General features: G+C 42.0%; 1 protein-coding gene across 1 annotated transcript; it reads right to left on the bottom strand.

Moving 5' to 3' along the window:
- Positions 1–705: 705 nt before the first annotated feature.
- LOC147997894 (disks large homolog 5-like) lies at positions 706–16,609 on the bottom strand. Its single transcript, XM_087601485.1, has 7 exons — positions 16,520–16,609; positions 15,948–16,015; positions 15,227–15,293; positions 4,228–4,387; positions 2,714–2,857; positions 1,921–2,083; positions 706–1,206 (listed from the first exon to the last, which is right to left on the bottom strand). The coding sequence occupies exons 3-7, from the start codon at positions 15,291–15,293 to the stop codon at positions 1,177–1,179; spliced, it is 564 nt and encodes a 187-aa protein (XP_087457611.1). The 5' UTR covers positions 15,948–16,015; positions 16,520–16,609; the 3' UTR covers positions 706–1,176.
- Positions 16,610–17,930: the final 1,321 nt, after the last annotated feature.

The raw sequence follows: 17,930 nt of genomic DNA, 5'->3' as shown, positions 1-17,930 counted from the left end.
TGTGGTGATGACTCACAGGTTAGAGCATCTGCTGCTCTCTCAGAAGAACCACATGGTCCCGAACAATCATCTACAATGGGGAGTGCTATTCCCTCTTCTGGATCATGAGGGAAATGCACTCAGGAGTGGCCCAGACATACATTTGAAAAAAAAAGATCCATTCAGTTAAATGATAAAAATAAATATAATCAGCAACAATAAAAAACACAGCATATGAATGATCAAGTGAAACAGCACCTATAAAAACCTATTTCCCAAAATGACATTGATGGTCATTATCTTTGTGGTTTAATACTAATGCTGTATTGTAAGAAAAACTGAGGCACATGGTTCTCGATTAGGATTATTCTATATTCCTTTGTGAAAGTTGTCATTTTTTCTGCAGCTCTACAGGCATGAGTGTGTGTTACTCAATATCTGGTGCACACAGTCAATAAGGAATGTGTGTTGTAGACTAATATAGACTAGGATGATCAGAACACATGACAGCATGGATACAGTATGGCAGTGATTACATCATAAAGTGTGTGTCCATAAAAAAGTCGCATTATCCACACAAAAGACACTATCACCCTGTGTACCCCTTGGTGGCTTTGAATTCCCTATTTACCCATGCTCCCTGGACCATGCAAAGATCCATATCCAGCTGTCAGTTCTAAGTCTACAGAAGGGGAAAGGACCCTTGAATAAGATGGTCTTAAGAGTCAAGAGTTACAAATCAATTTTTATTCATAAGGAATACAATTTACAAAAAACAGGCATAAAATGAACAACTAAAATGGTATAAAAAATGAAAAACAGTAAGAATATATAACTATGAAATAACAAAAAGAAAACTTCAATGAATATCATAACCAAAAACATTTCTTAACAGCATTTTCTTAATGAACATTTAGAAACACAGTTGTAGTCCTGTTTCTCCTCTAGGACACGAGATGTCAAGGCAGTCCCCTCAGATGTCTCTCAAATGGTGTTGTCGGTATGAGAGAGGAGAAAGACCTCAATGAGACAGGCTGACATACGGATACATAAATTTAGGGTCTAAACATTGAGGAAATTAACTGAGAAGAAGAATATTCACCCACAAAAAGTCTTTGACTGTTGAGGATTGTCGTCAGCAGGGGACTCCTGACAGAGAAACTCACTATTCAGGGAGCTGTCTTCCTGGGATCCGTCCTATTCCATGTCTCCTGCAGTTTCTGAGACCTGGGAGGAGAAGGCAGCTATTAAGACACTGATTTGGTGGGGACACGCATACCAGCTGTCAAGTTGCTGCCTTCTGTCCCTTCAGATGCATTGGACAGACAGCACTGATCTTTTCACTGAAATCATTGCTGATATCTCTGCAGGCTGGGAACATCACCAGCAACCCTCACAGTCCTGTGGGAGAACAAGCTGCTCCTCAGACTCTACCAGTGCAAACCAAGAATGGGGAAATGGGGAGAGACCTAATTGGGGTGCAGGAAGAAAGGAGAAGGCCACATGATACCCAGATCAAAGCCAATGACCAGGACTCATTTGCCATTTGCACTTGGTTCTTATCCCTACAAGGTGCTTCCAACCATCACATGACCCCTGTATGACCTTTGTCACACGACCAAGAACTCGTTCAAAACTCTTCATAGCATCCAATCTATGACAGGGAGATGCAGTCATGTGATATGTTATTCCTCTGTCACCATTTCTGGACTGCAGTTTCAAAAAGGGCAGAGAAGTATAATTGCCCATAATTCAGTTTCTGAAGAGTGGTTAACATCCCAGAATACTTGTGCATAGACAGAGCAATGAATAACTCTATCACATGAGGTGGGTGACTGACTGGGTGTGGGGAGATTAGAAAGGTGATAGGGGAAGCAAAGATGTATCCAATAGGCAAGTGGTATCAGACTTTGTTAATCTGACTCAGCTGCTTGTTCCTACCACATTTTGCTGGGTCTGGAGGTTGCTGGTCTTCTCCTGTTCGTCTTCATCATTCGGGTTCAACTCAAACAAATATCGCTGTAACTCCTTGCACTCCTGCTTCAATGTGACCAACTTCTTCTTCATACATGCCTGGTCCATCAGGAGCCGGCTGTGCAGGTTGCTGGAAACACACTCTGCATAGTAAGATCCTGAAACCTCTTCCTCCCATTCCAACTGCCAAATCCCACAAACTCCACCAGGACCCAGATACCCATAAAGACTTCATAGAATACATCTCCATACATGTAAGGCTGCTCCACAAACAGCAAACGGCCAATCCAGGGAAGAATAAATTGTTTCTGTGACCCAAGCACCTAACAGTCCATGTCTCTCCAAAAGAACAAGGAATCTACAACTATCCATGAAAGCCCAATGCATCGGGGCAACATCAATTAGTAGGCAGTAAACAACCACAAGAGGACAGTAGAACCAAGGGAGGTCATGCTAACCATGTGGTCCACACATTGAGCTTTGTTAAACCTGGTATGACCCCAGAGGCCCAGGTCGGCCTAATAACACTCTGATGCCTGAATCAGTATAGTTCTATCCAGAGCCTTCTAAAGATGCATAGACACTGTGCTGAGAAGTCACAGTCTCTTATGGAACTGAAACTGAGTCCAAAAGACCCACGGCACAGTGATATTTAAACAGCAGAAGACATGGACCCAGAGCTGCAGGCTCTCCAGTCCAGAACAAAGAGAGGCAGCAATGGATATTCCACAAGTGATGGGCCCTTTTGACCAGTACTTACCGATAGAAGTTAATCTCCTTCTTGAGCTCCTGAAATTTCTCACGATGTTCAATGTTCTTTGTGTCTAAGTTGTGCAGTAATGACATGACCTCTTTCTCCTTTATCTTCAAGTTTTCATAAAATGGATTTGGCCTGAAGTAGGGGCTGGCCCCAGGAAGATAGAACCCAATGAACATCAAGGTTTAGGATTATATGAACTCAGGCTGTGTCCTGTACTACCCCAGCCCTGGAAGGACACTTTCTGAATTCTACATATTTGGATCTTCTTCAGCTTCAGAAACTTGGAATTGTGTGCCCAGGACAACAGAAACTAAGCACCCAGATAAAGGGTTCCCTGGCTCACTTTTTTCAATCAGGAGGGCTGGATCTGCATTCAAACCTGTTATGCTGTCAAGAGCCTAGGCCACAGAGCTTACCCAACCACACACACACACACACACACACACACACACACACACACACACACACACATCCAGAAACCTCTGATTTCATTTTTCCTGTTTTGACAAGTGGAATGCTACAAGCCGAATAACTAATATTCTAGAGGCAGACAGTACACATAATTCTGGAGATGAGACCAGATATTGCCACAAACTTATAATCTGCCCAAGGCATACAAATGTATAGACAAATGTGACTACACAGGCAAAGAACTGTGCTGTTGAAAGTGGGGCTTCCAAAATAAAGCACTTACACCTCCATGAAACTATTATAAAGGTAAATCCTGAGGTCAAAAAACAGACCCCTGGGGCTGGGGATTTAGCTCAGTGGTAGAGCGCTTACCTAGGAAGCGCAAGGCCCTGGGTTCGGTCCCCAGCTCCGAAAAAAAGAACCAAAAAAAAAAAACAGACCCCTAAATTCCAAAGGTGGAGGGATAGAGAAACATATAAAGGTTGTGCACATGCATGCAGAGCTGTGCACACACAGACACACAAGCTGGGGCACACCCACAAGAAAAGAAAAGTAAGGTCTCCAGCTCCGAAAAAAAGAACCAAAAAAAAAAAAAAAAGAAAAAGAAAAGAAAAGTAAACAGACTCAGAGAATGAGAAAGAGAGACAAATATGGAAAGAGCACAATGAGAATCAGTAGAAATGCATGCACCATTACTGTCTCAGAGTGTAACGCACAGAGACAAGAAGGAGCAGGCCAGAGCCTCAGGCCTTCTACTTAAGCATTGATATGAACACTGTGGGACCTGTCACCTAAGGCTGCTGCCAGGAGATGATAGCGTTCAGTCACCTTCCTAGCAAGCACAAACACTCTCCACAAACTCACAGCACCCAGAACCTTGCAAAACTACCACCTGTCAAGGGCTTTCCAATTGTACACTGGGAACTCATGCTCCAGTGACTTTATCCCTGAAATCTTCACTCAGATTGCAAGTTCAGATTTTCAACAGGCAGAATCAGAGAGTCCATTTTCAATCTCACTCCTCAGTAAGGGTCAGGTTCTGAATCTCCTATCTATGGGAGATGAGGTTTAGAACAAGGTCGTTTGTTTGGAGCAATGCATACCTCTTGCTCATGGATCCACCTGTCACATAAAGGAGGCGATCTGTCAGCTCATTTCTCTCCTTGGTAGTTAGCTCCAGTTCTCTATTCAGTCTCTCCTCTTCCTCGTTGGCCTGCACCTTGTTTAGGACATTTTCAGGGGATGACGTCTGTCTGCAGGCCGCTGTAGGTAGAAGAACACAAGTGAACCCGCATGGGGTGAATGCATAGAGCATACACAGACCAGAGTGAGGTCCAAACAGGAGAACATGCTTGGAAGCCAGTGTCACTGCAAGGAGTTTGGTCTATGTGTAAGAGGCATCCTAAGTGGATCACAGTTCCCCCACTACTATATAGAGACCAAGAGATGTAAGCAGCCAGGTGTTCCCTATGCCCGCCCACACAGGCTTACAAGTACCAGAGAGATGCCTTCTCCAGGATTATTATCAGGTACGCAGGCTACAACCTGGTTTCAGGACCCTCACCCCTCTGGTTTCAGAAGTCAGATCATCAATTCAGCATCCACAATGAATTGATTGATCAGGGATACTCAGATATCCTACACTGTTACTCTAGTCCAATAACTTTGCATTAAAAAGTCATGTAGGGGGAGGACATGGTCAACAGATTTATTAATTCCCCCTACTGAAATGACAAATGCCCCAGAAGTGCCAATAGGTTACAGGCTCTTTCTCTACCTGCTCCATATAGTTTGGCTACTGTAGAAAAATATCTGCCACACAGAACCTCTAATATATGAAGGTAAGATTGGCCCCGTCAGCCAGAGGTAGTCACAGGAGTTCTAAGAATATAAGGTCATGCCAGGAGCACAGTTCTCTCCCTCTTACTACTGTCAGATAGTCACTGAATTTAAAGAAGCAATGAAAGTGAAGTACATTGATGCCCTGTTTAATTCAGAAAAGTTATACCCTCCATGACTACTTATGGTGTTATTATATCAATTTAACATACCGAATGCACTGTAAAAGTAAAGACTAGAAGTTCACCCAATAATAGCATAGGCATTGCCATATCCTCCATGTGGTTATGGAGAAACTAATAATGTGAAAACCTTGACTTTCAGGAATTGTGATAATCATGGAATTCAATATCTGTGGAGATGTTCCAGTGGTTGTGGCCCATTGCTATAAAGGCCAGCTGAAGGCCCCCACACTCACCCCTGAGAGGAAGCTCAACATACACTGCCCAGAACTTACTCCACATTCCCCATGTCCTGTGTCCATCATTACCTTTAGGTTTCGTTTGCTTCACTCTAGACTCTTCTCTATCAACATCAACTCTCCCAAAGCGCCTGAGAAGACGGGCAAACATGTCTGTGGATATATCCTTTGGACACTAAGAGAAAAAGTAGGGAATTGGTTGTCACAACGATACTGGTGACATCACAGGGATTCCAAGGTCTCTCTAGGAGACAATAGAATGTCCACGAAGGGACTGCTGATGTCACGGAGAACAGACTTTGCCTCCCTGCTAATGTTCTCCCTGTACTGAGCAAAAGCTGATGTGCCCTTTTCAGGAGACTTCCCTGTGGCATAGCCACTGAGCACCACATGCTTCCAAAGCCAAATTTGGCTCTAGGCTTGATTGGAAAAACCTAAGTCATTGCTATATATCTAAATGAGTGCTTCCTCCCCAATCCCTGCACAGAAATGTTTCATCCTACCTCAAATTCTCCTCAGTCAGCAATATTACCCATTAAAGATTACTGAGAAATCACACCAGTTACTATAAGTAGCCAAAGAGGTCTCCTGTCTCATCATGTGCAGGTGCATGAAATCACACCCAGAAATAGCCTGTAGGGTAGGTTGCGATGTGGGTGTGTATTATAGGTACAACCTGAAGCTTTGTGCTTAACATTTAACAGTTGCCACCGGATTCCTTAGGAGAAAGAATTGCATTCATTATGGTCCTGGCAACAATGTGGTGATCTGTTAGCAGAGGAAACTGAAATATTGGATCCACCAGTGAATGCACCCTCAGGCTGAGTGTGGGGCTCTCCTCTCTGCACCTAAGTTACAAAAGCAGGATTGCTTACAGGCCTCTCTAAGCTATAACGTCTGATTTCATCTGAAAAATAAAATAGTCAGCAATGTGTGTGTGTGGGGGGTGGTACAGCCAAAGGAGTTGGACAAGCCTAGAGACATAACTCAGTGGACAGAGTAAGAAACAAGCATCTTCACTCCTGTTTCATGGATCACCCCACAAAACACAAACGCATCTATCCTACTAAAAAAAAAAACAAGTTATTTTATTGAATGCATACACTAATACTGTTTACAGTATTGGTAGCAAAGCTCAGATTTTGGGGGCAGATCCATGACTTGAACTATATTCCTGACAACATATAAAACAATAAATAAATAAATAAATAAATAAATAAATAAATAAATAAATTAGAAAAAACAGAAAAATAAAAAAACACAAAAAGCACAAGCCTTTCATGTGAAGTTACAGAAGAGTGATCCAGTGGTCACTTCTGACCAGGCCATTTTAGCTATGACAGTGCATAGTGAACCTTAATTTGATGGGTCCTATATAAAGCTTTGTGCAATATTGTCATTTTAACCAACCTCATCTAGAACATACATAACAACACAGGATATGATCACAATGTCCTTGCTGTGTATCAAGTTATTTTTCTATGTCCTTGATTGTCAGGCATATTACAGCAACAATCTGAGATGGCTGGTAGACTTGGAAGAAAGTGGATATGAAAGATCCCCGTTTGATATCAGTACAGCCATATCTTACGAATGAGAATCTTTTAAGCTGGCCCTCGCTTAGCCCCTACACATTAGACAATAGACCAGAAAGTAAAGAAAGCACATTCCCACCCACTCTCTAGGAAGCTGCCGGACCATAAGAACAGAGGGTACAGAACATATTTACTGCAGGGCAATTAGAAGACAGGAAACATCTCTGGGAAGCTGACTGACCACTATAGAAGTGAGATGTCCTTGGTACTGAATGCAGCTGTGCTATAGGCTGACATAGCTATAGCCTTGTCCTGGGAACTCCAGAAGAGAAACACCTGCCAAGACAGATATCCTTGGTCCTTGTCCTGGAAACCCCAGGATAAGAAAACATATATCAAGTCAGACGTCCTTCATACTGAAATAGCTGCATTGATGTGGTTACGGCCTTATCCCAGGAATTCCAGGACGAGAAACATCTGCCTAGTTATCCTTGGCACGAAATAGCTGAGCTAAGGAAACTGTGTAATCTTAACTGACATTTTAAGCTGTATATTTCTGTTGTTTGAGGCTCCTCACATCCCTCCTGCGTGAGGACCGTGTCGAGCCCCAGTGCATTGGTATCCCAAAGTAAACCTCTTGTTTTTACATCAAGACTGAGTCCTGTGTGTTCATGGGGTGGTGATTGTCCTCAGGACTGGAGCGAGAGTCTCCTCTGTCTGAGGGTCTTTCAGATAAAGCTATAGTTGTGGGTTACACACCTCAGCTCTCATTGGCTAATGCTGTCCTCACAGTCCTTGGAGGCCCCTTTGTAAGACTACCTGTTGGAGAGTGGAAGCAGCTTTATTTGAGCTCAAAGTGAACCTGACGAGCAACGTAGAGAACAAGATGGGGTAATTGAGAACCTGTCTAAAACCAGCACTGAAACCCACCCTCCATTCAAAGCATCATCTACCAATTCTTGAATTTTTACCATTCTCTGCCAACCAGTCTTTCATTCAGGAAAGGTAGAAAAGAACTGGAAATGATCTTTGTATTCTAAGGACCTCGATCTGTCTTTCCTTAGGTCCACGTTAAGAACAAATGAAATGGGTATCACCATCTAAATAACTTAATATTACCTACTCAGCATTTCTAGCCTAATACTGTGCCTATGGCAATCTCAAGCTTCCCTGAGTGTTGCTGCCCCAGCAAGAAGAATGAAGTTCTATGGTCAATCCCCAGTGAACCTTTCAAGGGGTTAGAAGAAAGCCATCAGAGATACTGCACTTCTTTGTCCTTCGATTAAATCAAGATGATACAACGTGAATCTAGTGTGCTATTCCACCACACATCTTCCTCACAACCCCACCTATCTGAGGTCATTGCTTGGCAGAATTCATGCCCCACCATCCGAGATATTTCTTGATTCATTGCTGCCAAGGGCCAGGTTTCCTGAGTTTTGTTTTTTATAGAATTGGGTGTAGTCAATCATAGTTGCCCTCTGTAAGAAATGACAAATATCTATAATAACTGAATATTCTGAAGGTTTTTATACTGGTTTTATTATACATATAACTGTGAAACGGAAAACATACATATTTCATCAATGAAATGAGTAAGATTGATTTAATGAACAGAAAAATGGATGGTACTTCAAAACTTCCATGATTACATATTATCTATTTAATTCCCTCCACAATAGCAAGAAACGGACATTATTATTTACTTAAACCGAGAAAATATTAATTGTTTGTCCTGCTTTTCTGAGCTTCCTTAAGGTATAGTAAATTGACAGAGCTGTGGTTTAAAATTAGGGTCCATATTCTTCTGTTTTAAATGTGTGCCTTTTCTTTCTATTTTTTTCTCCATCTTTATTAAATTGGGTATATCTTATTTACATTTCAATTGTTATTACCTTTCTGGGTTTCCAGGCAAACATCCCCCTAACACCTCCCCCTCCCCTTCTATATGGGTGTTCCCCTCCTCATCCTCCCACCATTACCACCCTCCCCCCCCAACAAGCCCCTTCACTGGGATTCACTCTTGGCAGGACCAAGGGCTTCCCTTTTATTTCTAGTGGGTGCTGCTCTCCCTGCTCCGTGGGAAGTGGATGGGGGGAAGGCCCGGGCCTGAGGTGAGTTGGAACTGGGGTAGAAAGGCATAGGGCCTCCTAGGTGAGAATGCCAAACCACCACTGCTGCTGCAGCCACCATGGAGAAGCCTTTGTTCCGGCTGCAGGGAGGAGAGTCTGGTGCCCACAAGATGGCTGAAGGGGAGCTGAGAGTGGACAGCTTCATCACCCGCCTGCTGGAGGTATGAGGATATCGTCCGGGAAAAATTGTGCAGATGACTGGAGCAGAAGTCCGAGGGCTGTGTATCACGTCTCGTGAAATCTTTCTTAGCCAGCCAACAGCTGTGAACACAGGTTTCTTTTGGAGAGCAGGCCTGTGCAGGCCCAGAACCTAGGTGGGACAGTTCAAGCTACCCTTTTTCCATGGCCAATCTCAGATCATATTCAGAAAGTATTTCTTGGGCTAAAGAGATGGCTTAGTGGTTAAGAGCACTGACAGCTCTTCCAGAGGTCCTAAGTTCAAATCCCAGCAACCACATGGTGGCTCACAACCATCTGTAATGAGATCTGATGCCCTCTTCTGGTGTGTCTGAAGACAGTCACGGTGTACTTGTATATGATAAATAAATAAATAAATCTTTAAAAAAAAGAGTATTTCTTCCAGGTGATGGATTTTCAATTTATGGAATTGAACTAACTTACTCATGGTGGAAGTGACACAGAGAGTTAAAGTACAGAAGGAATAATCCAGAATGTCCACCAAAAGTTGCTGTCACACCAGGGCTTTTAAAAGCTCAGCTGCTAGAGAAGCAATGTAGTCTTTGGTTATTCTCAAGCTTAGGTCTTCTAGTCATTATAAGCTGACCATGACACAAAAAGAGTCATCTATATCAAAATAGAGAAGAGTAACTAGATTCACACCACACTATCACATTACTACTGTATTTGAGGTTCTCAGTTAATATCTAAGAACCTGGAAGAGGCCTGGGTCTTGCTACACAAACTCATGATTTATGTCCCCATTGTCAGCTGAGATTCTTCATGCAGCCTGGGGTCAAGGAGGTCATCCCACAAAGCACAAAACACCCATCTCAGATAAACATGTATGGTTTACTGAATCCAAAACATCCATGAATTTCAGGACACAATTAAATGTTGAAACCTAAGGATAATAGATAGAGAAGAGAATTAAGATTTCTAGTTCATAGATCCAGTAAACACCTTCAACAAATCATAGCAGCAAACTTTCATAAGGTAAAGAAAGAAAAGGCAATAAAGGTACAACAAGCCTACAGAACATCAAACTACTTGTACCAGAAAAATTCCTCCATTCACATAATAATTAAAACGCTAAATGCACAGATCAAGAAAGAACATTAAAAGGGGTAAGGTATAAATATCTAGTAACAAATAAATTGAGACGTATCTGAATTACACCAGACTTCTCAACAGAGATTCTAAAAGTCAGAAAATCTTGGGCAGATGTAATACAGACACAGGCTCCTATATCCAGCATAATCATCAATCACCATAAAAGGAGGAACCAGGATATTTCATGACAAAACCAAATTTAAAGAATTCTTTTCTGTAAGAAAGCACAACAGAGGCTAATAGGAGGAAAACTCCAAGACAATGAACTAAACTATACCCAAGAAAAACCAAGAAATTAATCTTCTCTCAATAATTTAAAAAAAGAGAAGCACACAAACATAATTTCACCTATAACCAGAAAAAGAAGAGAATGCAGCAAACATTGGCTTTAATATCTGAACAGATCTTCTTTCCCTAATCCCCAAGCTCCCAGGGGCCAAACTGCCAGCCAAACTGTATGCAAGGATGCTCTATGGTTCAAGGTGAGGCCTGGAGCCCCACCAAAGGCAGATCCTAGAGATGTGAGGTGGGGATGGATATGTGTGGGTACAGGAGCACTGTCACATAGGCAAAGCTGAGCAGAAACGGGATGTAAGGTTTGATGAGGGGAGTCTGGAAAGCAGGACAACAGTTGAAATGTAAATAAATAAAATAACCGATTAATAAAAAATAGCCAAAAATAAAATAACAAGTAAAAAGGTAAATGAAAATTAAACCAAACCAACCAAACAAACAAACAAAAATCCCTGTAGTGGATTGGCCTAATTCTGCTTGTATTTTAATGCTAATTTGTGGAACTCAGGACTGGTTAACCCCAAATAACTGACCCTGTTCCCAGTTAACTGTGATTATAAAGAAGCCAACAGCCAACAGCTGCACAGCAGAGAGATGGGGGAGGGGAGCTTTGAGGGCTTTGCTAGAGAGGATCATGAGGAGGGAAGAAGGAAGAAGAAGCTGCCAGAGAATAAAGGAAGAACATGTGTGATGGAGAGAAGAGAGGAAGAGGACAGCAGCCATGGTTAAGGGAGAGGAGAGCCTGGTCCTGAGGGCTGTCCAAGTGGAACAAAAACAGTCAAGATGCTACACAGCCTGTAAGAGTTGAGCGTTATTGTTTGGAAAGTAGATCTGATACCATGGAGGGCAGGCAGCTGCCCAGCTACTGTGCTGACGAATGCATACTAAAAATAAATTTAACAAAATATGAGTAACCAGTAAGACAGCTCTGTAGAGGATCCTAAAAGGAATACTTTAGTTTGAAGGGAAGGACAAAATACCAGAGAACACAGGGGATAAATTAATAAAACTAGGAAAGTTAATCGAAGAAGACTGGGAAAACCACAAAAATTAACAAAATGACAAAATTTAATACATAGGTTTAAATAATAATTACATATCACAAAACTCAATATCTAGGGTGGTGGGGCATGAATTCTGCCATGGTCTGAACTCAGAAAGGTGGGGTTGGGAGAAACATGTCTGGTTAAATAGTCCACCCACATTGTGTCAATGTGATTTAATCTAAGGACAAAGAAGTGGAGCATCTCTCATGGTTTTCTTCTAACCCCTTGAAAGGATCACTGGGGTGTGGCCTCAGTACTTCATACTTCTTGCTAGTTCAGCGAAACTCAGGGAAGCTTGAGATTGTCACAGCACAGTATTAGGCTAGATATACTGAGTAGATGATACTAAGTTGTTCAGATGGTGATATCCATTTGCATGTGTTCTTAATGTGGACCTAAGGAAAGAGAGATCAAGGTCCTTAGAATAGAAGGAACATTCCCAGTCCTTTTCTACCATTCCAGACTGAAAGGCTGGTAGGGAGAAAGTGGTAAATAATAAAGAATTAATAGATGATGCTTTGAATGAAGGGTTGGTTTTTGTGCTGGTTTTAGACAGGGTCTCAAGTATCCCATGTTGCCCTCTCCCTGGCTGGCCCTGTTCACTTTGAACTCAGATAAACCTGCTTCCACTTTCCAATAGATAATCTTACAAGAGGGGCCTCCGAGGTCTCTGAGGACAACATTAGCCTTTGACAGTTGAGGTGTGTAACCCACAACTATAGTTTTAGCCACTTTGTTCCATGTCTACCAGCTATTTCAGATTGTTGCTGTTCTATGCCTGACAATCAAGGACACATAAAAATAACCTGATAGAGAGCAAGGACATGGTGATCACATCCTTGCCTCTGCTGTATGTTCTGGATGAGGTTTGTTAAAATTCCAATATTGCAAAAAGCTTTATATAGGGCCCATCACATTAAGGGTCACTATGCACTGTTTCATCTAAAATGGCCTAATCAGAACTGACCGCCAGACAACACTTCCTGCGAAGTTCCTATGAGAAGCTTAAGTTTTTTGTGTTTTTTCTTCTTCCTTCCTTCCTTCCTTCCTTCCTTCCTTTCTTTCTTTCTTTCTTTCTTTCTTTCTTTCTTTCTTTCTTTCTTTCTTTCTTTCTTTCGCTTCATAGGTTTAGAAGAATGTATTTTGGGCCACGGATCTGCCCCTAGTATCTTAGCTATGGATGTGATCAATCAGTGTTAGTGTGTGCATTCAATAAAATGTCCATTTTTGACTAAGGTAGATGCTTCTGTGTTTTGTGCGGTGACCCATTGTCAATGTGTAGTGAGTTGGGGCCCTGGGTATGGTCGCATACCCCCAGGACACAGGGGGTGCAGAGCAAAGGCATAAGAAACTGCACGCAGTTGTAAGCTTTATTAATCCTTATTAAGCTAAGAATATGCATTACTACAATTTTCATTGTGTCAAGATACCATAAGATCATTATTCCCAGGATACCAGGAACAATGAGGGAAGATTAAACAAAGAAAGACGAATAAACGAAAGCTTCTTCTAAAAATATTCATATAACAAATAACCTCTCTTATTATAATCAAAATATACTCACCATTACCAAGAGAGCGTTAGAACCACTTCCACAAAACGGGACACAGCAGAACATAATTTAAGGCCAAGTGAGAAAAACATTTTCTTCTCCAGGGCGGCATTCCAGCCCCTACTTGAATCTGTCACCAGGCCTTTCTTGACCCTGCCTGGGAGCTGCATCTCTATGTCTTAACAATTCCTTCTTTTTTCTTTTGTTTTAAAGTAACACTTTACATAACATAGCTAAAGGTCCTTGTAGGGGTTTAGTCATGTAAAAATAAAGCAACATAATACATAATGTACATAAGATTATGGCAAAACTAGCTCCTCCCATGCTATGGAAAATCCTTTGAAGCCAAGCCTTGGGATCTAATCCTGTCAATTGATCAGCCAATAATTTCGCTATTCCATATCTTCTAGCTGTTTACCAAAAGACATTCGAACATCATATTTCAAGGCATTAATTACTTTTGAAGCACTTTCATTACCCTCTAAATAGGCTTGAATTAACTTCCAATCATTCTGTGTCATTATCCATATATTTACTAACAGAAAAGTAGTAGGATTTCATCATGATAAGCAATATAAGCCCGATAACTGGCATTGTCCGCAGCAGAAGAAACCATGAGTAAAACACACATTGCTAAGAATAAGTGCTCAGCTGTAAAGGACTTTCCTGAAGGAGACAAAATTATTCCTTTCAGTGCTTAATCGCTTCACCTGACCCCACATAGGTAATAGGGTTGTCACTGCACGGATCCTTATCCATTGTTGTTTGTGGACACTAAGAGAAGCCAGGGCCTCAGTAATGGAGGACACCTCCTCATCTCCTGAGAACATCCATCAGGAGAAAATGTAGCTGGTTTAACTGGATTCCTTTGAGGGTAGGGAGCAGTTCTTATTATTCTGTGCTTGGATCCATCTCCCGGGCAACCAGAATAGTCTCCCATCCTGTAATGAGACAAAACCCTCTCCCCTATATACAATGATGTCCTTTCCTGCCATTCAGCATCCCGGGCAATTTTTATCCATACTGTCTTTTCCATGCCTTCTTGGGGGAAGTTCAACAAAGTGTCTATTGGCTCTTGATATAACTTCACCTTGTGGTAAATTAAGAAAATTAATAACGTATAATGCTTGTGCCAATATAGCCCTGGGACTGGTCTGCAAACTCCATTCAGGTTGCATAAGGCCATCTCTTTTCCCCCTTTTTAATTTTATAATTTGTCATTTCAGGATATGGTGAATTCTTTCAACAAAAGCTTGTCCTTGTGTATTGTGTTCTGTACCAGTAATATGTACAATATGATATCGTTGACAAAATTGTTTATATTGATAAGAAATATATGTCGTCCATTATCAATTTTAATTTTAGAAGGCAGTCCCATAACAGCAAAAGTTTCCAATAGATGCTGTATAACATGAGCAGTGCGTACTCCTGGCAATGGTGTAGCCCACACAAATTTTGAAAAATTATCTATGCTTACATCTATATGTGAAAGGCGACCAAACTCAGAAATATGGGTTATATCGATCTGACACGATGTATTAAGTTGCATCCTTCTGGGATTAATTTGAGATGGAATACATTTTATACGTGAAGACTGACATATAGGCAATTAGCAATAATTTGTTTGGCTTGAGAATAGGGAATCTTATATTTAATATGTAAATATCCTGTATTGGCATGATTATGACTGTGTTCTTCTGGGGTAGCAAATGCCACTAATTGATCTACCATATGATTGCCAAGTGTTAAAGATTCTGGAAATTTTGAATGTGATCTAGTATGTGTAATGAATATTCTAGAGTTTCATAATAACAATAGTCCTTTAATATGTGAGAATAACATTTAATATAGGCTTAGATGTAGAAACAACAGCAGTCGCAATATTCTGTACTACTCCTACAACATAAGCGGACTCAGCTATAATATTTTTACATCATGAGTAAAATCCTGGAATACATTAATTACCGCTAATAATTCATTTTGTTGTACTGACCCAAAAGAAGATTCTTGTCCCCAAAATTAATCTTTGGTCCAATAAGCCATCTTGGTCTTAGAGCCATCTGTAAACACAGTAAGGGCTGATGGTAATGGATCAACAGAAATTAGTGTATTTATCAAATTTTTTTTGTTTTTTAAAGCAATCCCACAATTTACTATGGAGAGGATGAAATTCAACATTTCCAGTGTAAGAAATCATGGCTAATTGAAAAACCTCAGACATCTGCATTAAATATTCCCCTTTATCTTTGCTTAATGGGAAAACAATAGCAGCACAATCATATCCCCACAGAGTAACAGGTCTTTGTATGCCTTGCTGAATAATTAAAGAAATTTGTTCCTCATTAATTGTTAATGTTTGGTTAAAGTTTTATTTAATATAAACCCATTCTAAAGGCAACTCATCCTGAGCGAAAGTGCCTGTAGGATATTCAAGAGTATTTAAACATATAATTTAATAACTCTATCTGGATCAATACGTGCCAAATATGCATCTTTCCATTTTCAGAAAAGATACCCTTGCATGCCTTCATATAAGCATTAATATCCCCAGCCTCCTTTATAGGTAATAATGCTCTCCTGTACCCTTAATTAGCATTTTCAAAAGCAAGCATTTGCAGCAGTTGTCCTCCAGCTACCTCTCCTACCATTGTTCTTTCCAATGTTAATTTTAATATACATAAAAACTTAATATATGGTTCATAGAAAGCTACTACCTTTTTCAACCAACCAGTATCATCCTTTATAATAAGTCGGTTGGGCCACACCTTGAATCGATGCTGGCCTAATTATAGGAAAAGAAAAAGCAGGTGAATTCGTCATTATCATCTTCTGAATCTAATGGTCAACATGCCATCCTCGGGAAAAGACTTAGAAAAACCTGCTTCAGGCAGTGGTGCAGAGGGCAAAACTTTTACTTTCGTTTTGTCTTAATGAAGCTCTAGCTTCTTGTTCTGTATTCGTTATTACCCTGTCTGCATTCATGGCCTTGAACACAGTAAAAATTACAGCCCAAAGAGACCAGAAATTGGAATCTTTTTGCCCTGCCTGACAGCCTTTTTCTCCTTAACTTTCACTTTGACCCAGATATCAGAATCCCTGGAACCCTCGTAAGGGAACCATGGAGTGTACTCTTGCTGTCTCTAAACACTTTTCTAAACCAGACTGATAGACATGAATTCCCTGCACTCTTAAAGATGCTTAAGCATAGCGAGATGAAGAGAAGATTTATCTTGTCCCATTTCCTTGTAATAAATTGTACTTACCTTATCTGACTGTCCAGACTTACCTTCAGGGACCCTGTTCCAGTGCCATAGGTCGACATCTAGGGTGTTGGGAGCCCTGCGTCCGGTCACATTCCTTTCTGTGTTTCCCGATGCTCAGTGGCCATGCCACTCCAGCATGCTTTGAAATGAACCAGTCCGCCGACACCACCACCACCATCACCACCACCACCACCACCACCACCACCACCACCACTACCACCAATTTGGTTTTGTAAATAAAGTTTTATTGACATCGCCATACTCAGCATTTACATCCTGTTCAGTGCTGCTTCTGGCTGCAGCTGCAGGGCTTAGGAGCCACAGAGCCCTTTAGGCTCCCAGAGCTGAGAGCATTGACCTTTGCCTTGTTTGTGAAAGAGGTGACTGACCCCTGTGCTCAAGGTGGCCTTTCCGGGCCCTTTAACCCATAGCATAGGTCTCTGTGCCATCCTCTCCCTTTGCTGTGGTGTGCACTTCCTGGTACATTTCCGTTAGCTCTTGACATTTCCAGAGCATTGGGTCTTGCAAATTGAATTTGCATGGCACCAGGAATAGACCTGATGGCAGGGTGTAGGACACTCCCTATGGGGACCCTGCCCAGGGGCATAAGCTTACTTTTCCAGTCAACTCCCTGAACAGTGAGCCTTTGTGGGACAAGGTACTTCACGACATGACTTGACCTCTCTGCAGTGCACCCAATCCCTGCTTGGCTCAGATGTCCCCCAGAGAGGTTGTGTGAGTGTCCCCAGTAGAGGCAGCACTCTGTGTGGTGGCATTGACATGGCATCCAGGAAAGTCAAAACCAGAGGGACATGTCGGGCAGTTGGAAGCAGATGTCTGCGTCCATGGAGAGAAGGATGCGCTAGACACTCCTACAGGGGGTGAGCTGAGAAGCACTTCCTTGGCTTTTTCACAGCCGTGTAGGCTGCATGCCATGTTGTGTACCCATGCTGTGCTGAAGCCCCAGACTTTGAGTCTCCCACAGCTGCTGTGTCCTGGGGCCAGGGTAGGATTAAGCAGACTTCAGCAGGAGAAAGGTGAAAACCCTGGTTGCGGGGTTGGGATGGCACAGTCATAAAACTCCTGCACATGAGGCCCCTGACTTAGAGCCGTATAGCAGCTGTGACAAGCCAGCTCTGGTGACACTCATCTGCAATGCCAGGCCATGGGGGGTAGAGGCAGTAGGATCAGTTGTTTAATTATCCTTGGCTACACGGCAAGTTTGAGGCCAGCCTGGGCAACTTTGTCTATGAAAATAAGACAAAACTAGGTCTTGACTCTGAGCATCACTGCCTGTACCTGGCACGGTTGCCCCACCCCAGGTAAGAAACCCCTCTGTCCAGAGGCCATAACTGCAGGAGACCCCTGGCCAAGTGTCTATACCGCGCCTTGTTTGACTGGACTGTGCTGAGGACCAACCACACTCTCAACAGG

This window comes from Rattus norvegicus, unplaced genomic scaffold (genome assembly GCF_021556685.1).
Source record: "Rattus norvegicus strain SHRSP/BbbUtx unplaced genomic scaffold, alternate assembly SHRSP_T2T haplotype2-0000026, whole genome shotgun sequence".
Lineage (NCBI taxonomy): Eukaryota > Metazoa > Chordata > Mammalia > Rodentia > Muridae > Rattus > Rattus norvegicus.
Note: the sequence above shows the minus strand (reverse complement) of the source record. Positions and strands in the feature narration are given on the sequence as shown.